Source organism: Panthera leo, chromosome D3 (assembly GCF_018350215.1).
Source record: "Panthera leo isolate Ple1 chromosome D3, P.leo_Ple1_pat1.1, whole genome shotgun sequence".
Classification (NCBI taxonomy): Eukaryota; Metazoa; Chordata; class Mammalia; order Carnivora; family Felidae; genus Panthera; species Panthera leo.
The window spans coordinates 69,675,553-69,702,883 of record NC_056690.1 but is presented as its reverse complement, the minus strand read 5'-3'; the positions used below and the strand labels follow the sequence as shown (position 1 = coordinate 69,702,883).

Below are 27,331 nucleotides of genomic sequence, written 5' to 3'. Positions count from 1 at the left end.
GCCTACCCTGGACCATCCATCTGTGCACCTATGAATTGAGGCAGCTAAGATTGTAATCTACAGTTAACATCATGTTTCATCTCAAATGGGAGTGAAGCCAGGCTTTCAGCCTTTCCTTTGCCCCTGAGTTTCAAACCTCAGTGCATTTTTAAGGTAGTAAGTTTTCAAAGCTACAGAATGCTGCCTCTTTTGGAAGCAGTATATAGTTCTTCTAGGCAAAACAGAGAAGGGAAGTTCTCTCTGGCGACTGAACAAAGTAATTTTAGTCGAGATGATAATTTAATGAAGGTAGATCACCACATTAAACATGTTCAAGACAAGATTTTTTAAACTTGTTTTATGGTAGTTAAACATACATAAAATATACCATTTCAATTATTTTACATGAACAATTGAATTAAGGACATGCACAGTGTTATGCAACCATCACCATCATCCATTTCCGGGACTTTTTCATCATCCCAATTTGTACTTGTTAAAGAACAACTCCCTGTTCTGCTTTCCAGCCCCCAGACCCTAGTAACCTCTATTCTACTCTCTGTGTCTATGAATTTGCCTGTTTTAGGTATCTCTTATAAGTGGAATCACACAACATTTGTTCTTTTGTGTCTGACCTATTTCACCTAATGTTTTCCAAGTGTATCCATGTTGTAGGATGTAGGAGCATGTCTTTGCTTTTTATGGTTGGATGACATTTTGCTGTGTGGGTATGCTGTATTTTGTTAATTCATTCCTCTGTTGATGAATCATTGGGTTTTCACCTTTTGGCCAGTGTGAATAATGCCACTGGACAGTAGCATGCAGGCATCGGAGTTCCTATTTGGGGAATGTTTTTTTAAATTATAGTAATCTAAAAAGATCTAACATTTCAATATCTATTATGTCCTGAATGGGCTGGTGCATTGCTGGGGATTCAGGGTACTTTGGCATGGGAGAAATGTGAGAACAACACACACTCCCCAAAACACACAATGTGGTTCACTTGCTAAAGTCTAAAGGGGAATGTACACACAAAGCAGCCTCCTCATGCACGATGTCACGTAACTAAATGCTACAGTGGTTTGGATGCACAATGTTAAATTTCTGCCTTGTGCAAATTGGTACTTTGGAAACCATCTGGGTAATTCCTTAGGGCTCAGTCTGTCAAACTACAGAACGTGGTCATCTTAGAGACTGTCCCTTGACCTTTAAGTGTTACATTTGAGAGAAATCTTGGATATAAATGTGGAAAGGAAGAATCCCAGCCAGGAAAGAACTCTGGGTGGGTTAGGAAGTGTTGTTGTTGAGCAGAGAAAGCAGCTTCTACGGTGCTAAAACTGAACTTTTCATGACTTTGGAGTCTAGGTGGGTCCTTGTGTCAGGAAGCCCAGTCCGCTTTGTGGCTCCTCCGAGGGTTATAGGCAACACAAGTTTGTCCTAATCAGGAGACAGTTGATGACTGACGACTCTGCCCCTGTCCCAGCTCAGGACGGCACCTCCTGGCTGAGCAATCAGTTATGCTCCTCGATCATCTCATTATTTCTGCACCCTGGCAACTGCAGCCGCCTCCTGGGGAGACAGAGTTGAGGACAATCTGAGACGGTGGAATCCCCAGCCAGCTGCGCTAAGTGGCAGTTGTTTGAATTAAAGGCGACTCGAGGGTGGATTGGGATGATTTACTCTCCGTGCCAGAGCTCTCTGCCCCCACTCTGTGTAAGAGCTTGCCAGCCTCCCGGCAGTGATTTGCTCACAAGTCTGCACTGATTAAAAGGATATTGGTAATCAAGAGACTGTTAGAGCAGGGACAGAACCAAGTCCAGACCAGATGCATCATGTAGCTTCTTGGGATGACCAGAGTCTGCATGCACACAAGTTCAGGGGCCAGAGGCTCCCCCATCCTGGGAGGAAGGGGGGCAAGGGGTACAATGAGCACACACAATATAAACTAAGACCACTTACTATGTAATTTTGGGGATTTGACTTTTTTTAAGCTCAAGAAACAAGGCCTACAACTATTAACCTATTCATATGAGAGTCTGCACCCAAAGTAACTTTGCTCTTGTCTTGTGTCAACACACTCTGGCCATCCTACACTCAGGTGCCCTGTCCCTTTGCCCACACCATATCCATCACTAGAACCCCCTCCCTCCCTGCTATCAGATTCTACTCACCCTTGAAGACCCTCAATTTACACTCCTTAAAGCCATTCCAGTTGTGCTGGGCATGGCTAATAGCTCCCTTCCTTGTGCTTCCACACTATGGGTATGTCTCTCATATTGTATAATCCTAATCCTACTGAAGTTATTCCGGGCCATTTGGTCTCACTACATATTTGCATATGCATAAACAATGAAGAAGGTGGTCCTCTTTTGTCCTATGTGAATGGTAGTGTATTCTGTCATTTTTGCAACTTTTTCCACTCAACATCTTTTAAATTTATCCATGAATCATACTCTAGCTTTTACTAGCTTTATAGTGTCCCATTGTGTGAACACACTACACTTTATCTGTTCCCCTACTCGTGTGCATTTAGGATGGATTTCTTTTTTTATTAAATACAACCTGCCTAGAACATTCTTGTGCTTACCCACGTGTACACTTGGGTATTTTTCCAGGTGATACTTAAAGATAGAGTTGCCTGTTAGGTGTGTGTATATTCAATTTTACTAGATAGGTCCAGTTACTTTTCAGGATGGTTGTTCCTGTTTCCATGTGAGCCGGCAATGTAGGAGAGTTCATTTGTCCTCACACCCTCCTCATTCTGTAGTGTCAAAGTTCTTTGCTGTGGCCCCTCTGGGCTGCTGTTTTAATCTACAGTTCTTTGACTGCTGAGGTTGTCTTTTCTTAGGTTTATTGGTCACGTGAGTTTTGTGTGTGTGTGTGTGTGTGAGAATTTCCTGCTGTAGCATTGCTCATTTTCCAGATTTTAACCACTTGCATCATTTTTGCTTTTTTTGTTGTTTTTGGTCTGTTTTTCTGTTATCTATGATAACTGGGCTTGTTTTCCTTATGCATCAAGACATTTCCTGAGTCTGGATAACCAGAAAAATCTAGCCACAAAAATCAAGTGAGACCTTTACACACAAGTTGGGAGTCCTTCCTACCTAGGTTGAGTTTATGGGTTGGCGGTAATAAATAACCTTTTTGTGGGTGACGTTACATACTTTGAAAGTACTTACAGGTCTATCATTTCTCAAAACAGCTCTCGTGAGGTGAGAAGGATAGATCTTTTGACGGTGATCGTTAGGCCCTGGGCAAGCACTCCCTAGGCCGTTACAGGGGGGTGGTCTCAGTAGGGCAGAGGCTCTTGTTGCTGCTTTACAAATCATGGAATTTGAATATTTTGACATTTTGAAATAGAAACGTACTTATGGAAACAAGGTTATCTTTTGGAATTTTCCACAAACTGGACTTTGCTAATTGTATCCTCATGATGTTGGTAATATGTTCCCTTTCTCCCCTATGTTTCCTGTAAAAGGGCAGTAAAATTCAGAGACTTGATTAAATTGAGGCTGGATTATTGGTGCACATTTGGGACAGAACACTCGGTGTACTTGGATGGTGAATTGGATATGTAGGGTGCAGGCACTCTTGGACTGAATAGCTTCCTTAGTGCAAGCTAGGCTCTTTGGTTTCTGCGAGTGAATGGTTGCGTGCCTGAAGGTCTCACTTGCTCACCTCAAAAATAGGAATGGAACGTTTCCGTGAGCATTTATTAATGTGATCTTTTAAAAATTTTTTAATGTTTATTTTTGAGAGATGGAGCAAGAGTGGGGAGGGTGGGGTAGAGAGAGAGGGAGACACAGAATCCAAAGCAGGCTTTAGGCTCTGAGCTGTCAGCACAGAGCCCTACACTGGGCTCGAACCCATGAGCTGTGCAGTCATGACCTGAGCCAGAGTCGGATGCTCAACTGACTAAGCCACCCAGGTGCCCCTCTTATTGTAATCTTTTACACAGTGATTTGCTTTCAGCTGTGGTGTTTGCCTTGTTAATAACAGATGCCAGCTAAGCCTTGTGTAGTTTTAGGATGTCCAGAGATCCCAGTAGTTTGGTAACTTGGATTTGGCTGAGAAGGGGTAGAGGGTGGAATGGGATTTTACATTTTTTTCAACCTCTGTGTGCCACACATTTTCTCGACAACTGAAAACGTATAGTGGATATTTTTCAACCACCTAAGAATGTAAACATGTGAGAGGGACTAAAATATTAATATATTCATTACCAATTTATTAACAATGTGATGTTTTATAGAAAGTGAATAATCATGCCAGGTTATTTAGCCACTCACCTTTTAAATTATCCTCTGGGGGCATCTGGGTGGCTCATTTGGTTAAGCATCCAACTCTTGGTTTCGGCTCAGGTCATGATCTCACAGTTCGTGGGTTCGAGCCCTGCATTGGGCTCCATGCTGACAGTGTGGAGCCTGCTTGGGATATCTCTCTCTCTCACACAATAAATAAACATTAAATGTAAATAAATAAATGTCTGCTGTTTTGAATGGTGCCCCTACAGCTGCATAAGAAATGGTACCAAGAGGGTGATGTCTTCCTGATTTGATCTAGTGATGAGGTGCAGAGACGTTGGTTGATCTTTGGTCTCTTTCTTGGAAATATAGTTTATCAGCTTGGAATGACATTTGACTGCTTTGTCATGGAGGTCTGATCAGAGCACACTAAGGTTTGTGTGTCTCAAAAAAATTCAGAGCTCTTGGATACTGGCTTTGGTTTAATAGCTCAAGTAGTGCTCAGAATGGTGCTCTCGGTGATTCTCTAGACCTTTCCTTCATGTAGCCATCATATGCACATTCCAGGTAGGATAACTTGACAGAGTTCACCAATCCAGTCCTTACTCTCACTCACTGGCCATTCTTAGGAGTAAAGGAGGCAGGAAATGAACTTTTGTTTTTAGCTCAGCTTGTTGTCATCCCAATGGTAGGGGAAGGCCCTGTAAGGAAGTGGGGGGGGGGGGGAAGGGAGATGCTGCCACAGACCTACAACCTTGAGGTCAAGAAAGCTTTCCTGGTTTTGCATTCCTTCTGTTTGTTCTGTGCAGGCCATTGGAAATGCTAAAACCACTCGCAATGACAACAGCAGCCGTTTTGGGAAGTACATTCAGATTGGCTTTGATAAAAGGTACCACATCATTGGGGCCAACATGAGGACCTACCTGTTGGAGAAGTCCAGAGTGGTCTTTCAGGTGAGTGGTGGGACGTGGGCTTCTTTGTACTTTCTCCCATGAATGACGTTTACTTGCCCCCTCGTCCACCTCCTGTGCCCAGAGAGCACCTCCTCTTTTGGAAGTGGAATTGGATACGCTTGTTCTTGTGGTTTTCTTTCCTTTCATCAAAAAGGGTTTGTTCGAATACTATGGTCATCTACCCAGTATTGTTTTGAAGTGGGTATTGTTTTCAGTTTCAGTCAACAAACCTAATGAGTGCCTGTTACACGCTAGATACCAGAGATAGGTGAAGAATAAGATGGTCCTATTCTTTGTGGGTTGTAATCTTAGGATTAGAGGATTGTTGTACGGGGTCTCTGGGCTTCAGCCCTCCCCAGGAACCTTACTTTGTAGGTTATATTTTTAAAAACACAAAAAAACACTACTTGGACATGCACCTAGCCCAAAAACTGTCCTCCTCCAGATCCCCTTCAATGGTCCCGTACTTGAACTGGGATGGTGCGTGTCCTGGTCTGAGCCAGCCACACCCTCTTCCCACCCCGACCCTCGGCAGAGGGGACATCCAAAACAGCCTCAGCTGTTTCTCAGAGATGCCGGTCTACATGCTGATGCTTAACAAACATCTAATGATTTTTTTTAACTAGTTTTATTAATTTTTTCCCTTTGTTCAGGCTTTCTCTCCACCTCCCAAATTTTGGTTCAATAGCCCCATATCCTTATCTCACCACAGCAAAGTAAACAGCCTACTGTGCTGGGTACAGGTCTGATCTGGCTGTGACTCTGTCCAGACTCTTCTCTGAATACTCCTTGAACCTCCTTATTCCTTTGCTCAGGCCTCCTGAAGCTCCCCCCACTGCCACCACTCTGCCAACTTAACACAGGTGTAGCCTGAGTGCTCTAAGTCCTGTCTCTGTCTTGGACTTGATGTGACTGCCCCAGCCTGTCATCATGGGCAAGGGCATAGCTCTGACTTAGTCCCAAGCCTCCCAGGGGAGAATGGGAGCCTACTGCAGGCAAGTTATGATCTGTGCAACATGAGCCAGGCAACACGGATATCTGAGCAAGTGTGTGTTGTCTGACCATTCCACTATTGGCGAAAGAGCAGTGATGTTCTATTTGGGAGAAAAAATACACAAGAGGTAAAAATCTTGAGGCTTGAAGAAGGCCCCATAATAGTGAAAGAGAAGTCCAGGGGTGGGAAGTGAAGGTGGCAGAGGGTGTGGAGGAAAACCTGAGCAGAAGTCCTGACCTCTGTCATGTGACCTCCGGACCCTGGGATTAGAACAAGTGAGGGGACGATCTTGGGGGTCACTGCCCTAAACCTGTTTAACTTTTTCCCTCCTTCAGGCAGATGATGAGCGGAATTACCACATCTTTTACCAGCTCTGTGCTGCCGCCAGTCTCCCGGAATTTAAGGAGCTTGCACTGAGTACGTAACGTGCGTGTGTCTGTCCTCGGGTGGGCTGCTGCAGCACCTGGTGCTACATCTGGAGGCGCGGACTGGAGGAAGGGTGCTCTGCTCAAAGCCCTCCGTCGTGGGTTCTTGTCCCAGCTCTGCCTCTACGTGGGCATGTCTCCCCAGACCTCTTTGAGCATCAGTACTCGATCCATAAAATTGGGCTAATTGCACCCAGGTTGCCTGCCACAGAAAACATTTGAGAGGATCAGAGGCAGGGGGCAGAACAGTATTTTGCAGAACGCAAAATACTTTCCATGCATTGTTTTGAAAAACGTTCCCACTTTAAACTTTGCAAAAAGTGTGTCCCCACCGTGAGGATCTAGAGATTTAGCTAAGGCACATCGTGTAATTGAGCTAGTGAGTTTTAGGTCCCTTTCAAGGATGGAGATGAAGAAAAGGAGGGAGGGAGAGGCCGGAGCAGGATGAAGACGGATGGCTGGATGGCACAGGATATGATGGCGTTAGGCTGAGGCGACTCTGGTTTCTTCTGAGCAGGTGGGGCGCTGTGGCACCCACGCACGGGAGCGTCGCAGGGCGACACGGAGTGACTAAAAGCGCCTCTCCACTGAGTCACCTGGCTGTTGCCATGAGATAAAAAGACAACCTTTCAGTTGTCTGCTAACACTGTGTGCCGCAGGCTGTCGGCAAGTTTAGTTTGCCTGGAGGCTGTTGACGTGGAGCTAGGGCAAAGCAAGAGGAGTGAGCAGGCTTTAATTCGAGATGCCACCAACGAGGGCCTAGGCTTGGGGCCTGGAGCCTGGGGCTTTCCCCCTTCCGAGCCCTGGGACTTTGTAAGGAATATTGATGGACTCCGGGCTGGAGTCCTCAAAGCCATCTCCTGACAGATGCGTGTGATGTAGGCAAGCCTGGGGGCCGTGCAGCATCTTGTGTGTGCCAGGTGTCCTGTCTCTGGTCTCTTGGGTGTCTTTTAGGTGAGGGCAGGTTCAGTAGTAGCAGATGGCGTGACGACGAGCTGGGTGTCTAGACAGAGGCTGGTTGGTCTTTGTGCAACTGTGAGAGAAATAGACTGCTGGGGCTTTGCTGTTCATGACCCAAATCCTAGCTGTCTTGAGGGCCCAACACCAGATCCCCCTCTGACAGCTCCAGCCTGTGCTCTGAGTAGCTAAAACACACCAAGTGGTTCAAACCTCAGTCTGCGCTCTTAACTCTCTGCCTCACTTATGAGTTCCTGCAGCATTTGGTACCTGGGCACGCAGTTTAGCATTGGGTCCTTCGCTTGTTCATCGAACCCTACGAAGGTGGTGGTAGGTACTGCGGGTGTAGTGCTGAGCATAACCGTCGTGGGCCCTGCCCTTGATTAGCTTACAGTCAGTTACAGTGCAGAGAGAGAAGGGTATGCTGAGTGAAGCATAGTGGAGATGGGTCAGAAGGTTCCCCAGGGAAGTAAATGTTTACAAATCTGAATCTCCCCCACTGAAGCTATCAACTTCTTGAGGACAAGGAGGGACCGGTACAAGCCTTGTTTGATGAGCACCTCCCTGAGCTGGCACCTTGGGCTCTGATGTTGGCTTATGGCCGCAAGTGACCAGGAATGTAGGCCACGCTAAGGGCTTTGTCCCCCCACCTCTTTCCTTCCCAAAGTGGGGACATGAGCCCAGCTAAACTTCTCAGAGCCAGCCTGCAGGGGATCAAAACTTTTTTAAAGGTCATTTTTGTAGAAAAATAAGTTCTGGCGAGATCCTTTGTATTTGGACCATTGTATCCCAAATGTAACTTTAAGGAAATAGGAAAAAAAATCCTAATTTTTTTTGCACTTACACAAGTGCACTGAATTAAAAAACAAAAAATAGCTTTTCCATATTCTTTCTCTTGGCCTCTTCCTTGGGCCTCTGGAGCAGTTGAAAACTACCCAATTTGACCCATTTCTTGCACTGTTATACCTATGTGTGCCCCCCAAGAACATCTTGGAAGGAAGCTGAGAGGTGTTGATGTGCTCTTGTGCTCAGGGGTGCAGCTGTGTTCGGCCTCGTGGGTGCATTGGCTGTGAGCTCTGAAGCTTGATATTTAGTTCTGCTGATAACCCTGGCTGAGTGGCTGGAAACCTGAAGTAAATGAGGGACTGGCCAGTGGTTCCTAGTGGATATTTTATTTATTTAAAAAAAAATTTTTTTTAACATTTATTTATTTTTGAGACAGAGACAGAGCATGAACGGGGGAGGGGCAGAGAGAGAAGGAGACACAGAATCGGAAGCAGGCTCCAGGCTCTGAGCCATCAGCCCAGAGCCTGACGCGGGGCTCCAACTCATGGACCGCGAGATCGTGACCTGAGCCGAAGTCGGACGCTTAACCGACTGAGCCACCCAGGCGCCCCCCTAGTGGATATTTAGACTGCCTTGCCTCCTTCTCCCTTTTCTTCACCTAAAACATGCTACTCAAGTATACAGACGTCTCTGCAAGACCCTTGGCCCAGCAAGAGTTTTGTGCATTTGTCTGAGCATAGGGGAGCAGATTTGCAGCCAGTCGTCTGTATTTCCCTCTGCCCTACCCTATTGTTGGTGGCCTATTGCATTAAAATGACCTCAGGATGAGATTTAAAGAAAAGTACTCCAGTAAGTGTCTGCAGTGTGAACAAATGATGGTAAAAAGAGGTATAGTGGGCTTATATTTCCTTAAATATAGCTCTTAGGTAATGAGGAATAAATTCTTTTCCACTTCTATCGATAGTTTTATAAAAAGTCTCTCTCACACAGTTAGAACATAGCCTCCCAGGTGAAGTGCTAGCCCTCGGTCGTGGCCCCTGATGGTCGGTCTGCTGCTCTAATCACTGGCCTCACACTTCCTCAGTGGTCTATACACTGACCCAGCATCTGCCTGTTGAGCCAGTTACTAGGGGGCTTTGTGGTATATTTCTCCTTGGAAATGCTGAGTAAAGAGAGAGCCAAACTGGAAGATAAGAGACGTTGCTCAGATGAGATGGTCAGTGATGACTTCATAGGCTGGAAAGGAGAGCCAGGATCCAGGGTGGCTAAGCAGATGGCAGAGAACCTTCTGTTGGGATGTCTCTTACAAGGGTCTGGAGTGTGATGGGGGGGACACAGGCGATTGCAAACCTAAAAGCTGATAATCTTGATTGGATTCAAATCATTTAATAGAGTGAGCTGTAACTGACCCAGGGGACCCCTGCAGTGATGAGCCTGAGCCAGAGGAGGTTCCCCTGGTGGGCCTGAGTTTGGGAACTGGCAGCAGGGAAGGTGGGGGGTCTGACTCAGAACATCAGGTCGTAGGCCCTGGTGGTTGACCATGAAGGGTCTTGGTAGATGCTGAAACTGCCTCCTTTCCTCCAGCAGAGAGGTCTGGTGCCTTCCTTTGGAGTCTCAGGTGCCTGTTTTTCTGGTGTGTCAGCTGATAACTTTTGACAACGAGTTAGGTTGTGTTTATGACAAAACCATATCATAAACAACCCTCTCCACAATCGGGTGACCAAGTAGTGGGCTCTCCCAGGCCTGGCCAAAGCCTGGGTGAGTCTGAGTGATCCCTTCAAGCCCTATGTCCCTCAGTTTGCTTGTCTGAAAAATAGGAATAAATATGTGCAATCATCTTCATGTGGGCCCTGCCAAAATCATCAAAGGAGGTACTTTGAAAGGTGAGTGAAAAGGAAAAATGAACGGATGCTTTTCATAAGCCTTGGAAACTATTGCGTCCTGTGCTAGAGCTTGTGGGGTGATTAGATATAAGAGAGGTGAGTTTGGCACCTTCCAAAGAGACCTTCCTTCCTAACAGTTCGCCTTTGCTGTGGCTGTCAGTGAGCCCGGGGCTCAAGTCCTTCTTCTCCCAGCTCTAGTCCTCAAAGTGTGTTTGGGCTACTCCCCCAGGAAGCCTTCCGTCATAAGCTATGACTGATACTCGGCGGCCCATCCCTGTGGGCAGTGCGGGTCCTGGCTCGGGCTGTGTGGGCAGGGCTTGGGTCTGGCTTCTGCCACTTCCTCGCTGGGCCTGGCAATGTGCACTTACCCAACGAGTGTGGCTTGGAGCAGAGGGTGTGAGGTGGGGAATGGAAGAGACCAGAAAGGAGAGGTGGGCGGGGCCCCTGTGGGCCTGGACCGAGAGTAGAGCTGAGGAATGACAGTGAGGAAGCCGGTGGATCTGAGACCAGAGATGTGGAGGCAGCCCTGAGTCCGGAGGGGAAGGAGGAGGAACCTGCAGCTGCTTCACAAAAGACCCTGGAGGTCCTTTCAGGGTGCTTGACCCCTGTCTTGGGGGCATAGGGGTAGGGAGGGGGTCTCTAAAGGGCTTTAGATAGGGTTGCAGTGTGATCAGAGTTACCAGAAATTTGAAAGTGGACTCGAAAGGACAGGAGAAGGAAGGAGACTGGGTTAGTCTTTGGCAACAGTCCCCAGACAGCAGGTGCTGAAGGTCAGACCCCGGCGATGACAGGGGGAGCAAGGAAAGAGACTCAAGAAATTCTTACGGGATCAAACAGGCAGATCAAGGTGTTGAAGGAGGACCGGGAATCACAATGAAATGGCCTCTATGCATGTTTAACTGATGCGTGCTCAAACGGTATGAACTCAGATCAAGGCGAAGTAATTGGGTCTTTACAGGAGAAGAGGAACACCAGCCAGTGTCCAGCTTTGGCATCTTGTCAAACATTGTACATTTAGAAATTCTAAACACTGGTCAGGGTGGTATTCCACAAAGCTACTGTATTTTGTGGAAAATGTGATTTTCTGAAGTAATTCTGACGAGGTGCCCTTGTTACTCTAAATGCCGACTTCCCAGCCTATTGTGCGGCTACTACCCAGGGCTTGTTGCATTTTTGCCCCCCTTCTGGGGTTGGCTCTGACTCCTAAGGCAGAACTGAGACCCCTCCTTGCCACTTGTCCCCCAGGCTGTTATCAGAGGCCTGACTGAGGAGGAATTCGCTTCTGTTCACCTGTCTGAAGAACTCGGGTGCCCAACTTGGTAGAACAACTGAGAAAAAACCCGATGAATCCTGTAAATTGAACTACCTGTGACTATTTCATTCACTGTTTTTCACATGCTGGTTTTATACAAACACAACAGTGCGTTCGGTCAGCATGGTGTAACGTTCTGTTTCCTTATCCAGTTTTCTCTCCATTTGCCATTGTCAATAAAGGTGATACCTTGAAAGGTTCCACATGCGGCTGGGAGTAAATCTTCACCTGGGATGAGTAGAAATCCTCTTGGGTCGTGATCATGGGTAAACCGGGATGCCTTTCCTCCTCTCCTCCCACAGCATGCGCGGAGGACTTCTTCTATACCTCACAGGGAAGAGACACGTGTATCGAGGGTGTCGATGATGCCGAGGACTTTGAGAAGACGCGGCAAGCCTTCACACTCCTCGGTGAGCAGCTTCTGAGTGGGAACGGGCCCAGAGGATTGATTTCGTGGAGAGTAGAAAAGCCTGACAGTGTCCCACTTGGCCAACCTTCATAAGCCGATGGGGAAGCCCTGTTGCCCTCAGTGAATGTCATCCCACTCTTACTCCATCCCAACCCTCGGTTCCAAAGTTTAAGAACAGCTTTGTTGATAGGCCTTAAAAATAAGGGATTGTGAGTTGCTCTCTCAGGCACTGCAAGATAGCCCTTTTTGCTTCCTCAGGCCATCAAAGCCAGTGGAGGAAAATGAAAAAGAGCTACATCCTCCTGTGCTGTGGTCTGGGTTTAGAGGCCATGTGTTCTGGCAGAAAGAGCATGTCTTTTGGACCAAATCACCCATGTACCTCAGTCATGGGATCTGAGTTGGAAACAGACTATATAAAGGTCTGGTGGCACCCTCATAATGTCACTTCTGTTGTCACTGTTTCTGTATAGAGTGTAACAGTAGAATTCTTCAAGATTTCTGTGTCTTTATGGGCATAAAGGGCCATAGAGTGAGAGAAAACTCCTCTCTTGCCCTTTCTTAACTGGGAAGTTGAATAAAGTCCTGGGACCTGCAGCCAGAAGAAAACAAAGTTTGGCAAAGCAGCCTGTAATTCATGAAGTTGCTCAGGATGGGCCTTGTGTTTTTCCCCAGCCCCTTCTGACAGAGGTAGACATTTGGCTTGTGAGTCACGTGACTACCCCAGAGCAGCGTTTCTTAGGTTCTTTGGTGGGAATCTGGCAAGTCTTACCCAATGTCTAAATAAAACCTGGCCAACCAGGACTTGCCCTAAGGTCGATATGGGTAGAACCAGGACTTCATGTGCTGAAATCTCAGTGCTATTCACTTCTCTGGATAACCAGTGGGTAGACACAGTTTGTCTTTGGTACCTGTGAAATAATCGGGACATAAAAGCCACACTGTTATTCCAACAGTTGATGATTATTAAAAGATTATTAAAAGTATAAGAGGATTTTAGGGGTACAGAAATAGCAGGTGCAAAAGAATTGCTGCTCCCTTTAGGGCAAGGAAGAACAGCTAGTACAGGAACTGTTGTTGCCTGGCTGAGATGTCAGTCCGTGGTTACCACAAGATGGGGTGAAGGAACTTGCCGGAGGGTGTGGCCATTGCTGGTCGGTCTGCACAGGGAGCCTGCAGGTGCCCCAGGGTGCGGTGGAGCCAGAAGGTCTCAGAAGCAGCTGCTAATGGGGAGACCGTGGCTTGCAGGCATTGCAGCAGCTCATCTGGGGAGGTTGCTGTGCTGCCGGGATGAATGATAACTGTAGTGGACCAGAACCAAGAACAGGCCTGTCTCCTTGCTGCTCTTGCATCACTGAGTCACTACAGTGCTCTTTGACCAAGCTGGACATTCCACCATGGGCAAAGGGGAAATGTTGACAGGGTCTAGCTCCAGTATCGCAAAGTGGGACAGATTTGAAACCGGTAATAAATTGATAAGTGGCACCCCTGACCCTCTCCCACACCCTATCGCCATTGTAGTCTTCAGCTGGGAAGCCGGTTTGGAGGGGACTTGATGCTAAGGGTAACATTCTGCCCAGTTTGTCAGGAGGAGGCCCCTGTGTTGCTACTGTGAGCAGTGGGCACACACTGATCGGGGGAGAAGTTGGTTCCCTCCAGGGCCTCTAAGAAACCTGGGTACTTGTGTTCACAAAGCAAAAGGCATTTGCAAATCTATTGTAATAAGCCCTTCTTCTTTGCTCTTCAATAAACTTGTCTACTTTTTTACTCTGGGCTTGGCAAACTTTGTTAAAAACAGAATTATAAATATTACTTGGGGCCCTTTGAGTCACGTGGTTTTTGGAGCAGCTATTCAACTTTGCTGCTGTAGTGTGAAAGTGGCCAGAGACACAAGGTAAATGAATGGGTATGACTGTTCTAATAAAACTTTATTTACAAAAACACACTGTGGGCTATAGGTCATAGGTTGCCAACCCGTTTTACTCCTTCAGTTTTATTGTTTGGTTTTTGTTTACTAGTGCAGGAATCCTAACTATTGTTAGGATTTAATAGTCATTTGATATCTATGACTTACATTCCTACCATGACAGGGTGGTGAAGGCTTTGGAAATTGACAAAGCATCAGTTCTTAAGGATAAGTGAAGGAGAGAGGAAAGCGATCTGTCCTTAATGGGAAGGCCCAAATGCCCACTTCCTGACTAGTACTTCCAAGAGGACTTACTTGAGATCAGGACACTCTGAGCTCTGATCCAAAGCCTAGTACAAGCCTCCTGTCTTGTCTGGGGTAACAATCTCCGGCCTTTAACCTATCTTATTTTCTTCAGTCTTAATCAGTTACAGTAAATTCTTTGGCCTCGAGCTCTTTGTTTCTTAATTAGATTAAATGAAACTAGATATTTGAATGGCTCCTGCATTTCTGTAGACCTTTGGGAATACTGGCAGTCTGTGTAACAGCCATCAGTTCACTTCCATTATTCATGCTCCTGAGCCACCCGTGTGCCAAGGCAAGAACAGGGATTCATTATATTGCTATTTCTTTGTGTATTTTAAAACTTCATATTAAAAAATAAACCCCTCCCCCTATGAAGCTTAAACAGCAATGGTCATCTCTCATTAATAAAGTCTAGCATCCATTTGTCCAGTTCATGCTTGGGTTGTCCACTTTGTGGATGGTTTTTAATCCTAGTGGGTGACATCTTTACCATCCACTTATATTGGTGTCACTTTTTTTTTTTTTTTTTTTTTTTTTTTTGGCGTGAGTAAAGTATTGCCTTAAAAATTGCAGCTGGAGAGAAATATGGGAGACTACTGTATTATTTCTTAAACTGTGGGGTAGGTTAACTAGTGTTCCGTTACTCTGTAGCCTGTTTTTTTATAGGTCTGATTTTGTATTCAAAAATAAATGATAATGCCTTAAATCTAAAGATAAATTTTAAGAGATCATGCATGTCTTTGATAACTTAGGTACTCAAATGCGGCATCAGGTGTTTGCTGCCCCAGCGGCTGCAGGTCCGGTGTGTCTGTAACTGAAGGAGCATGGAGCACGGCCCCAGCTGAGAGCCAGCTGGCTGTCCAGCTCCAACAACAGCCCTCCCAGAAGTTTCTCCTCTTCCTCCCCCGTTGGCACTTGGGATGTGGGACACAGATGTTTGCTGGATATTGCGTTTGGAGAGAAGTGACTACAGATAAATGGCCATTGTTATTAAACTCATGAAAACATCCATAAAGTATTCGGTCGAGATGAAGACGAAAATGAGTCTGTGTGATTGCTGTCTCTCCTTTGCTCTTAGAGAAGTTAAAATGGTAGCATAACCCATCTGGTTTGAACAAGACAATCAGAGTGAGGATATTTCCCTTTTAGCCCAGGGAGCCCCTTTGCCCTCTGAGCTGTTACTATGAGCGGTAATTACTTGGTGAGGAGCCTGGATCATTTTAGGAGTCGTTGGCCCAGGAAGGAAAATCAAGGAAAAAAAATTTTTAAGTCCTTAAAAAAAGGGTAAAATGTCCTTTCTATCCTACCATGGATGTTAAGTGTCATTCATTCTTCTTTTTTTCAGGAGTGAGAGAGTCCCATCAGATAAGCATTTTTAAGATAATTGCTTCTATCCTGCACCTTGGAAATGTGGAGATTCAGGCTGAGCGTGATGGTGATTCCTGTAGTATATCAGTAAGTTGCACACCAACACCCAAGATAAAACATACACAATTTACTCTGCTCTTACAGTTTTATACAACTGAAATGTGTTTTTACACTCAGAGGACTCTCAGAGGTTATTTATTCTTAACAATAATGGCTTCTGTTCTTACTGATAATTTTTTAAAAGAACACATCCTTTTCAAATCAGTTGCCATCAAATTTCTGTCACCGAGGGGAGGGAATTTAGGGGCTATTAAATACTTTTTTTTTAATGGATTGCTTTTCCAAGTACACTGAGGTCCATGGAATTCTACAGAGTGTTACCAATCCATGAGTACTTTCTGAACTCGTGACTAAGGTCCATGCAGCAAAGGGATGGACATTATGTTGGACATCAGGAAGGAGATGAAGGACTGTCTCCAAGGAGCTTACAATCTAATTGGGCGGACAAAAGATAACCACACTTAGCAAGATTTTGACAGTGTGATGCAGAATATTGAGACATCTATGTGAAAGTATTATAAACTGTGAGTTACTCCAAAAATGCTCATAGTGACAGTTATTTTCCTGGTGCCCAATGTAGCACCAGATATGTGCTACATTAAAAAAAAAAAAAATGGGTGGGTGTTGGAGTGGGTACCAGTGCGGTCCTAGAGACAGCAGCTGGGGTGTGCGCTCTGGTATTTGGGTCAGTCTAGTCTCTCCTCTTAATAAGTGAATCTGCAACTGTTGATTATAGACCTTTCCTCAGCCCCTTAGCGGCTAAGTCTTGGGGAGATACAAAGTATAATTCTTGTTCCCAAGGATGTAGAGTTTAGAAACCTGGATCTTGGGAGAAGACAGAAGACGATACTATAGAATACAAATGTGGGCATGTGTCCATGCCACTCACACCTGATGCTTTTTCAATTGAACAAATACTTATTTCCTGCTGTTTGCTTGGAGTTAGGGCTTATCAGAAGTTGAAATTGGCCCTGTCTTTAGAGAGAGGAAGACCTGAACTGTAGTTGGCATCTGGCATCCCCTCCCCACTGCCCCATACGTTTTCCCTGAAAGAGAAATGGTCTTGGGGGTGGGAGGTCTCCTGGGCCCATCAAGGCTGCCACCATCCTTAGCATGGAATCTAAGCTAAAGAGCTTAGATTCCATGCTCTCTAGCGAGAGCTTTGAGGCTCATGTACCTGGGCTCAGTTTGAAAGGAGGGAACGTTGGAGCTTGAGCAGTGTCAGGTGACCATCGGGGTGTCACTGTGACATTGGGGTGTGTATGTTGGGTGGGTGGGCAGTGAGGTTGGCAGCAATGGTGCTGAGAGCACCTGGGTGATGCAAGGAGGCCCTGTGCCTTGGCAGTGTGGGGAATGGGCCCCCAGTGCGAGCCAAGCACTCCCCGAGACTGAGGCCTTCAGGCCAGTGAACTATTGCTCCCATGTCTTTTTCCTTGTGAGGAAGGCATAAGGGGTCGGTGCCTGGGTGGCTCAGTCGGTTAAGCGTCCAACTTCAGCTCAGGTCATGATCTCGCAGTTCATGGGTTTGAGCCCCTCATTGGCTCTGTGCAACAGCTCAGAGCCTGGAGCCTGCTTCGAATTCTGTGTCTCCCTCTCTCTCTGCCCTTCCCTACTTGCACTCTCTCTCATTCTGTCCCTCAGAAATGAATAAACATTAAAAAAAAAAAAATTAAGGGGTCTGTGCCTAACCCACTCACATACCCCAGTAAATGCCCCTTGGTTTCTTAGGGCAGCCGTGTATGTCCTGGTGTCCGGGACAACTGATACTAGAAACATTTGCTTTGAGAAACTCCTGGTTTGGGTTGGTGAGGTACAGGAAAGGTGACACACGTTCTCAACACTACCCCCCTCCCCCAGTCTCCTCCTCCCCCATCATGGATTTCTACAGCATCTGTACCTGTTCTGCATGGTGCCTAGCATGGTTGCAATTTTGCATTTTCCGTGGGGTGGTTTGCCGCATGTCTCTCTCCCTTGAGGGAGTCCACAATCTACAAAGGCAGCTACTGTTTCTTAATTATTGTATCTCTACCACCCAGGATGGTGCCCAGCACTTGGTAGGTGCCTGATTGGCTATTTGATCAATGCCGGTTTCCCCGACTAAACTCCAGGGCCGTGTCTGATGTGTTCTCTCTTCCAACTTGACACATGTTGGCACCTGCTGAGTGTTTCTGTAAACACTGCAGGAAGGTGGGGATACCGAGGCTTACACTTGGAGAAGGGTGGACGGAGGACACAGTTATGGAGGGGAGGTGGGAGGAAGTCTCACCGGTAGAAGCTGGGATACCTATCTCTTAGAGCTAACAGGAAGTCAGGTTTTTGAGCACAGTTACTTGGTCTTTCATTGTCCTCCAATTAGAGGCTGTGTGGAGAACACGTGAGAGCTCTGAGTCAGGACTGCCAGGGTGTTAAATCCTGGTTCTGCCACTTATAGTTAACGCTTCTAAGTCTGCTTCCTTATGTGCACAGTGCAACCGACATGAGCTACCTTAGCCCAGGGCTCACGTGTGATTGAGTTCTTGCCGGTTATCCTTGTTGTTGGAACCAGAGTGGGCTTTCTGGGTAACCCTGTCACTTAACAGGGCTGGAAAAACTAAGGCCCAGAGAGATCATAACAGTTAATGACAGGGCCACGTTGGGCCCCAGCCCGTGTGTCCCCTGTACCACTGCCAGCCCTGTGCCTTCCAGCCCACCTTGAGCTGAGGCTGTCCTCCCCATGCTGATGTCCCCGGCAGCACCTAGCGCAGTGCTGGGCAGGCAGTACATGCTCAGGAAGTGCTCCACTAGTGCACGTCTGTCTCAGATGGATTTGGGTCTATTCCTCAGGTGCATGGGGTGGGCTGCCTCCTGGAAAGGCTGTCTGTCCGTACGCAGTATGCCTTCTGCTTGGTAGTTTTTAATCAAAGCATACAAATGTGTTCCATGAAGGCCAGAGTTACCCTGGAGAGGCAACAGCATGCAATTACTTGGACACCAGCGGCAATTTGTTTTTTGAATTTGGCAATATGGGCCCACAAAACCTAATCTACCTATGATGCTGGCTGTTTTTAATGGATTTAGTACCATTTAATTAAGCTTAAATGTAATTGCATGATGTTAAATCAGTCTCACTTAGCACCTTTAATCAACAGTCAGAAGGGGTAATAGAGGGGCAAGCCACATCCCGCTGCAGCAGATGGGAACCTGTCCCGAGGCGGTGATCAAACCATTCCAGAACTCGTGGTTCTTTCTCCACTGCATTCACCTGGGAGGTGCCAGGGAGGCTAGGGAACCAGCGAGCAGGCCTTGGGCAGTCATGTTTGCTGCCAGCAGGCCATGTACATGTCAGGGAATCCAGCTGCAGTGCTATGCCTAGCAATTAAGAATTTCTTGGAAGCAGGTCAGATTAAGAGGTTGGACTCTTTCCACCTCTGAACCTGTTGCTTGCCAAGTGGTCCCTACGCATTTAATGCGGCTACATGTGGCTTTCTGTCTGGGGGAGAAGGAAGGCAGGCACAGGCTGCTGCATAGAGAAATGGGGTTGGCCTGGAGAGGTGGCCGCAGCAGCCCCACCTGCTGAGTGAGAAGACAGGGCCTCTGCGTGCCCACCCCGCTGGCTGGATCAGGAGCTCTGGGCCACGGCCAGATAGGCTTCCGTTCCCCTCATTTTTCTTCACCTGAAAAATAAGGGGGATTGGGCTAGAATGATGGTGCCCAAGGAATTTTCCCCCAAAGCTTAGCTCTGGGCAATTTCTTAAGAAAATAAGGGTTCTTTGGTCAGTTAAGTTCAGGAAATGCTGCATAAAATAGGTCTCTTGGTGCTTTCAGGGTACGTTAACCAAGGAGTCCAGCTGTGTCTCACCTGGTGCCGTCCCTCTGGTTAGATAAAGCCAATTAGTGTGCTTTGGAACTATTGCTCCACAGACCGCGTTTTGGAGAAAAGGTGGCCTTACTGACTTTTGGAAGTTCGTTCCTACTCTGACATTCTAATTTGTAATCGGGTTTGTTTTGGCTAGATGGATTTTAAATATCTGTAGGAGGAAAAAAAAATGGCCCGGGGAAATGGTACAGTTATCTGCGTTAATTTTCACTGAACACGTAAAGTCTCATTTAAATCCTACAAAGCAGCCTCATTAGAAAATGAGTCCCACGAGCAGTGTCATTATAGAAGGTGGCACATCATGTTCTGAAGGATTCCCTTTCTGCCTGAGTTAATAAGCAATCCAGCAGGCTCCTGGCTGGGTTATCAGCTTTCCCAGGGAGAGGATTTAGGTGAGAGAGCAAAGAACAGGATTTTTCGTGGGGTGCCCTCTGTGAAAAGCAAGGAGTATCCGACTACTGGGTGTAATAAGACCAGACCTGTAGGTGATGTGTTTATCAGGGACCCGAAGGCCAAGTGCTCTGATTGGGGCTTTGGGTAAGTGAGTGTCCAGATCAGAGGCAGCTGGGTTCGCTGGGTAGAAGGCACCCTGGGCAAGTCTCTGGAAATGCGCTGCCTCACTCTGTAGAAAAGGGACTTCATCTCCAGGAATTCCTAGTTTTTCCTCCAGCTCTAAAAGGGTGGTGGTACCGCTTAACCATGTTCCAAGTGGGCTGTTCTTCTCAGGTCACAGTTCTGTATTCTTGCCGCTTGTCCTAGCTTTCCACCTTGATTGGCTTTTTTTTTTCCCCGAGGCAGCAAGTACTTTAAGAGTAAAACACCAAGCGGAGCCCCCGAGTGGCTCAGTCGGTTGGGCGTTCGACTTCGGCTCAGGTCATGATCTCACAGTTTGTGGGTTTGAGCCCCGCGTCGGGCTCTGTGCTGACAGCTCAGAGCCTGGAGCCTGCTTCAGATCCTGTGTCTTCCTCTCTCTCTCTCTCTCCCTCTCTCTCTCTCTCTCTCCCTCTCTCTCTCTCTCTCTCTCTCTCTCTCTCTCTGCGTCTCCATCTTTCCCTCTCAAAAATAGTAATAAAAAAAAAAAAAAAGGATAGCATCAAGTATGTGTTGCTTAATGTCACTGAGGCTAAGGCAGCTGTTAGACCAGGTGCTGGTCAAGGGTAGTGCCTGCACATGAGGGCTTCTTTTTGGGCTGTGGGTTCAGCACTGCAGGTGGGACTCTGTGGATGGAAACTAAACGTTCACTGTGATTCTGTGTGCACTTCTTTGTACAGTTACTGCTGTCTTCTGGCTCCTTACTGGATTATCCGTCCCTAAATTATCAATTCTCATTCTACTCCCTTTGCTCCCAGATTCTCTCCTGCCTGTCACTAGGCAGCTGGCTGCCCGTGGAGGGGAGGGCATAGGAAAAGTTGAGAAAGCTTTTGTTTTTTACAGCCCTGATAATTTGGTGTAATAATGAGTTTGAGCAACATTTTCTGGGCTCCGCCTGTCCCTCTGCTCATCCGTATGAGAGCGTGTGAGTCCGCCGGTGCTGTGGCTGGGAGAAACATGGCCCCACCGTGCTGGGCGGGCTCATTCTGTCCTAAGGGAGAGGGCGTGGTGGCGGGTTTGCTCTCCATTCCCCTCCTGAAACCGTCTCCCGTGTCTCTTCCAGCCTCAGGATGAACACTTGAACAGCTTCTGCCGACTGCTAGGGGTGGAGCACAGTCAGATGGAGCACTGGCTATGCCATCGAAAGCTGGTCACCACCTCAGAGACCTACGTCAAGACTATGTCCCTGCAGCAGGTGGTCAATGCCCGCAATGCCCTAGCCAAGCACATCTATGCCCAGCTGTTCGGCTGGATTGTGGAGCACATCAACAAGGCCCTGCACACGCCTCTCAAGCAACACTCCTTCATTGGCGTCCTGGACATCTATGGGTAGGCCTGCACACATCCTCCTACACTCTACCTGATGGTTGTTAGTGTCTTCCTGCCCGCATTTCAGAGTTGGCAGGGGGCCTTGTCATGCTCCCCAAGACCCTGGCATTCTCAACCCAGGAGAGTGTGAAATGTAGGAAAGCATTTTTTTTGGTTGTCACAGTGACTGGGGTCTCTACTGGCACCTAGTGGCCTCAGGTCAGGGATGCTAGGTGTCCTGCAATACGGAGGGATGGTTTTAAGGAAGAACAGACCCTGTCAGAACCCCAGTAGCTTTCCCATTGAGAAACCATGTAGTCGCCTTTCTTCACAACTGAGAAACAGGCCAAGAGAGGGAAGTATCTCACCCAACATTGGACTGGAAGCTACTACGAACTTAAGCTGTTTTATTCAAATCTACCCTTTGAGCTCATTCCCTATATGACCTGTCTAGATGGTTATTGTACTACCATGATTTTGTCCAGCACTGTAAGACTCACGTGTGGTCATTCTTGAGATTTCTCTTCCTTTCAGACTTCGAGCCTAATGGCAAAAACTGTTGTTTATAACTGTGTGTTTTGCAGGGAAAGGCAGCATGGCACAGTGGAAAGTCTACTTGACTAGGCCTCAGGAGATGAGTATTGTAACTCACAGCTGTCACCAGCTCACTGGATGGTTCTCTACAGATCACAGCCCCTTTCTGGTCTTTTATTTCCATAGCTTAAAATGAAGAGTTGAGCCATAGTCTCTTTGAGGTTCCTTCCAGATCCTTCTAGAGGTGTTTGAAATTATATGTACTGGTTTGCAATCTCCCTTGAACATCTTTTATGATCAATGCCTTGCCCTCTTTAAGCTAATAATAGGTTGAATCCTCCTGGATCTTTATATCCTAGAAGTCATGACTTCTATCTTAAAATAGAAATTGAGACACACGGAAGTGCAGAGTTGTAAGAACCGGAACGCTGTGGTGGAAGCAACTGCTTAGTCGGCTGATGAGCTGGGATTTGCCTTATGTTGAGGCTGTAGTAAAGGAGAATCTCCTAGAAGTGGCCACTTGCCCCCGTGAGGACAGGCTGTCCTACTTACATCTCTGTCGCCCTTGTTCATTGTTGGCTTTCAAATCAAACCATGTTGCATAGTGTAGAGGAAATGGAAGAAGGAAACTTGATTTTTTTAGCATCACAAAGGCCTCCTGCTGAAGAGTTAAGTCACATGCCTGAGTTATGTAATACAAGAGGCAACAGAAGAAATTGTAGCAGAGTCCGTTGGGGGGTTTGGACACTTGGTGTTGGGTGAGTTTCAAGGCAGGAGTAGGCACACTTATTGGTACCATTAGGGAAAGCTTAATGTGAAAGGTGAGGTCTGAACTGGTCTTTTAAAAAATTTTTTAAACGTTTTTATTTATTTTGAGACAGAGACAGAGCATGAGCAGGGGAGGGGCAGAGAGAGGGGAGACACAGTATCCGAAGCAGGCTCCAGGCTCTGAGCTGTCAGCACAGAGCCCCCGACGCGGGGCTCGAACTCCTGGAGAGATCATGACCTGAGCTGAAGACAGATGCCTAACCGACTGAGCCACCCAGGCACCCCTGAACTGGGTCTTTTAAAGGGAGGGAGTAAAATATGGGAGGTAGGGAGGCACCTTTGGGAACATGAGCACTAGCAGTAGGAAAAAGCAAAGCGTGAAAAAAGCTCATTCAAAGAATGAGTAAACAGTGGAGCTTCACCCAAGAGTCGGAAGGAGGATGTGTCTGCTCCAGGGCACTTGAGGGTTTTAGCTGAACACCCCTGTGCAGGCCACCCCTTCTCCTGGCCAGCTGAGTGCCTGCTTTGTGCTCCAGCTGCTCGAGTTGCTCTGTGGAGAGCACAGGACAGTCTCTGTACCCTGGGAGCATACCTCTTGGCTGTCAGGAATTCTGTTACTCTCTCCGTCGTGAGTATTTTCAGGTAATTGGGTTTCCCCCAGAAAAACTGACCTTTAGTGTTCCCTTTTAAGGTAAGACCCAGAGAAACTCAGGCTGCAGCATTTGACCTGATTCCCTTAAACCTAGGCAGGAATCTAATTTTACTGAGTTTTTGATCTGGGAAGACTAACATGTAGACTCAATGTTGTGAATAGCACGTAATACTGTGACTCGAGGGGGGTGCCTGGGTGGCTCAGTCGGTTAAGTGTTCGACTCTTGGTTTTCAGCTCAGATCACCGTCTCACAGTTCATGAGTTCAAGGCCCATGTCGGGCTCCACGCTGACAGTGTGGAACCTGCTTGGAATTCTCTGCCTCCCTCTCTCTCTGCCTCCCTCTCTCTCTGCCTGTCACCCCCTCTCAAAACTAAAGAAAGAAAACTTTCTTTTTTTGTTTTAATGTCGTGACTTTGGTGCTACTGGCACTCAGCTCTGTTTTGGTTACTATCTTAGCGGTGTGTGGCTTTTACATAGATGGTCATCCCTTCCCTGGGATTCACGGTGACAGTGAAAGGCTTTGCTCATTGGTGGGGTGTCATGCTGCTGGGTCTAGAGATTCTGCTGGCTGGGCTCATTCAAGCTGGCATTTTGTGCTTATATTTGCCATTTACTTCTTGTAATTGAGTCTGTTCTAAGGTCCTGTCACTGCCCCAAGGGAAGAAATAGATTTCAGAGAAGACTTGCTTGTGGTTGGAGAGGTAGATTTGACCGTGGTGGGGTGAGAATCCTAGGAATGCCATCCCCCTCTTGGAGTGACCGTGGGTTCCTCTGGGAACATCTGACAGCTTTCCAGTGAGAGTAAGGTCCCAGTGGGGAAAGTTTCCTACCCTTTGTGCTTCCTTCAGATATGCTAATCTGTTTTCTTTTCTCTTTTTTTATTATATTTTTTAAATTTTTTTATTTTTGAGGCAGAGATAGAGTATGAGCAGGGGAGGGGCAGAGAGAGAGGGAGACACAGAATCTGAAGCAGGCTCTGAGCTGTCAGCACAGAGCCTGACGTGGGGCTCGAACTCATCCTGAGCTGAAATCGGACGCTTAACTGACTAAGCCACCCAGGTGCCCCTCTTTTCTTTTTTAAATCCTTGTTCTTTCTCAGGAGCTAATTTCCTTTTGCAGACTCTGCCACAAAGTGGTCCTATTTGCAAAGCCGTTCACTCTGCTCTTGCAGAGACAGAATGCCATATTCCTCCATATGCTCAACGTAGTACTGCGTTCATGTCCTATATAGGTAGAGTTCAAGATGGCAACTGAGACATGGGGTAGGTTCAGACTTAACAGGCTGGCTATATCTATCTGGGCCATTTGTTGCCAAGAAAGCACTTAGAGACATTCCCCGAATGTAAATAAGCATGCACCTCAGCAGTTGTAGTCTGCCGAGAAATTACTGTAGAAATTGACACCGGCCAAGGCTCTTTTCTGGCCAATGGGTATCTAAAGAACTCTTAGGAGGTCAAAACCAAAAACCACCACAGGAAAGCAGGTCACTTGGACCTTGGAGGTCCTGTTTCTGATCCATCAGGTCAGTGATGACATTTCTTCATCCGGGAAACAAAATGACAACGTTTGGTGTAAGTCTGTGGTGTCTGTCTCCTTTCCTTTGGAACTTCAGACACCTTCCAGAAAGGCACTGGATCTTTTTGTTCTTTTTTTTTTTTTTTTTTTTTTTTTTTTTTTTTTTTTCCCAACGTGGCCATTTTTCTGTCTTCTGAAAGTAGGTGTGTCACTGGACATTCCACTGCTTGTTGTCTCCTCCAACCACCCCCCATTCCAAACCTATTCCAGTCCTGAGGGTTTATTTATAACGTAACTATGGGATGTGATCCTAAGGAGCTTTTCATCCTCCATGGCATCAGAAAACGCCAACACTGAGTTTTCTACCCAAATCCCTCACTACCAAACACTGAAGAGAGGGACCATCTCTGAAACCATGGTCTCATTGTTTCTCAGCCCTAGAAGATGCCCTTGGGATGACCTCAAGTCTTGGATTGTTGTATTGCTTGTCATCTGTGGGCCAGCAGGGTGGCAGGTGGAAGCTAGAAAGAATGGGAAGGATTAAACCCCATTCAATAAGAAGAAAGGAATTATCTCCTTTATTTTTAATGTTTATTTTTGAGAGAGAGCATGAGAGGCACAGTGAGTGGGGGGAGGGGCAGAGAGAGAGGGAGACACAGAATCCGAAGCAGGCTCCAGGCTCTGAGCTGTCAGCACACAGCCCCACATAGGGCTGGAACTCACGAACTGTGAGATCATGACCTGAGCTGAAGTGGGATACTTAACTGAGCCACCCAAGCAACCCGGGAATTAGCTCCTCCTAAATCAGGTTACAAATGCGCCAAAGCTAGCAAATGAGAGTGGAATTGCCTTTGCCTCCCCAACTAGTAGACACTAATTTGCAATTAGTGGGATAACTGTCCCCAGGTGGACTGTGGCTGCTATTTAAGGTTGACTCCCAGTCAAGCTCATTGTAAGAACACCTGAAAAGAGTTCTGTGGTGTGGGTGAGCCACTCCAGAAATTTCTGTAAACGTTTAAAGTGTTACTATAGAATCAGCAGCCAGAGTGGACACTCCTTTGTGTATAAGGAAACAGTGGACTTAGCCAGCGTCACACAGGGGCATCTCCCCTCATCGTGGTGTTCCAACTGGTAGTTCGGACTGTAGAAAAGGCTGTGAACCCCGAAATAAATGGCATGGGCCTCAGCTGCTTCCACCACAGTTATTGTGAGCCCCCCAGTCAGAGGTGAGTCTCTCAGACTCTCCTGAACGTTTCCCGACACGACAAGCAGTGCCCTGGCAGAGGGATGGCTTCCCCACGACCTGCTCCCCCACCTCAGCTCCAAAAAGTGCAGAGCAGGCAATTTAGCCACCCTGAGACCAGCTCTTTCCTTTAACTGAGGATCTGTGAAGCTGCCCGCGGGTGTTTCTTCCCAGGCCAGGGGTTTCCTTTTCATGTTACATTAACCAGCGTTTGCCTCTACAGGTTTGAATAATTGTAACTGTAATCCTTCATTCCTCTCCTCTGAGGCAAAAAGAAATAGATGGCTTCAATTTGGGGAAAATGCATTTATTCGTCTTGGACTTGAGCCTTCCAAATGCCAAGGTGGCAGGGGCTTTGGCTGTGGCCGGCTCCTTCTTGACGAGAGGACAGTTGGCCTAGGAGACTTGGGGAGCAAGGCAGAGTGTATAGATGAATGCTTAATGCTGAGGAGCAGAGGAGATGGGAGTGGGTAGGCCCCAGGAAGCAGGAAATGAGGTTTGCGGGGATTTTCTATCCTTCTCAAAGTCCTCACATTACTTCCTGTGTTTGTTGCCGTGTTTCCTAACTTTAAGTTAGCACTCAGGTCTAGTTAGTCCTTTTTAATGATACGTTTTTAAAAATAATTTTTTTAAATTACAGCTGGAAAAGTACCTAACATAAAACTTACATTTGTAACCATTTTTAAGTATATGGTTCAGCGCCATCAATTAAGTATATTCATGTTGTTGCGCAACAGAACTCAGAGCTCTTTCCCATTGGAAAATGAAACTCCACACCCACTGAACCACTCCCTTTCTCTCCTGGCAGCCCCTGGCAACCACCACCCCTCTTTGTTTCTGTGAATGTGACTACTTTAGATACCTATGTAAGTGGAACCCTATAACATTTGTCTTTTTGTGACCGGCTTAAGTTACTTAGTGTAATGTCCTCAAGGCTCATCCATGCTGCAGGCTGTGACAGGATTTCCTTCTTGGAAGCTGAATAATGCTCCATTGTGTGTACAGACCACATTTTACTTACCCATTCTTCTGCTGTTGGATCTTTGGGTTTCTTTGAGCTCTGGGCTATTATGAACAATGCTGCAGCAAACAGGGGTGTGCAAATAGCTCTTCTTTTAATTCTTTTGGACATATAGCCAGAAGTCGGATTGCTGGATCACATGACAATTCTTTTAATTTTTTGAGGAACCTCCAGATTGTTTTCCATAGTGGCTGCAGCAGTTTGCATCTCTATCAGTAGAGCACATGGGTTCCAGTTTCTCTGCATCCTTGACAACACGTGTT

The 27,331-nt window shown here is 46.8% G+C and overlaps 1 protein-coding gene across 3 annotated transcripts in view; it reads left to right on the top strand.

The window, feature by feature from the left end:
• Positions 1-27,331, top strand: part of MYO5B (myosin VB) — a 338,880-nt gene that overhangs the window by 194,403 nt on the left and 117,146 nt on the right. For all 3 annotated transcript variants that reach the window (XM_042910156.1, XM_042910155.1, XM_042910154.1), the window contains 5 exons: positions 5,033-5,176; positions 6,506-6,587; positions 11,836-11,943; positions 15,497-15,606; positions 21,090-21,355. In XM_042910156.1, the coding sequence (XP_042766090.1) occupies positions 5,033-5,176; positions 6,506-6,587; positions 11,836-11,943; positions 15,497-15,606; positions 21,090-21,355 (710 nt within the window). The remainder of the gene's footprint in view (positions 1-5,032; positions 5,177-6,505; positions 6,588-11,835; positions 11,944-15,496; positions 15,607-21,089; positions 21,356-27,331) is intronic.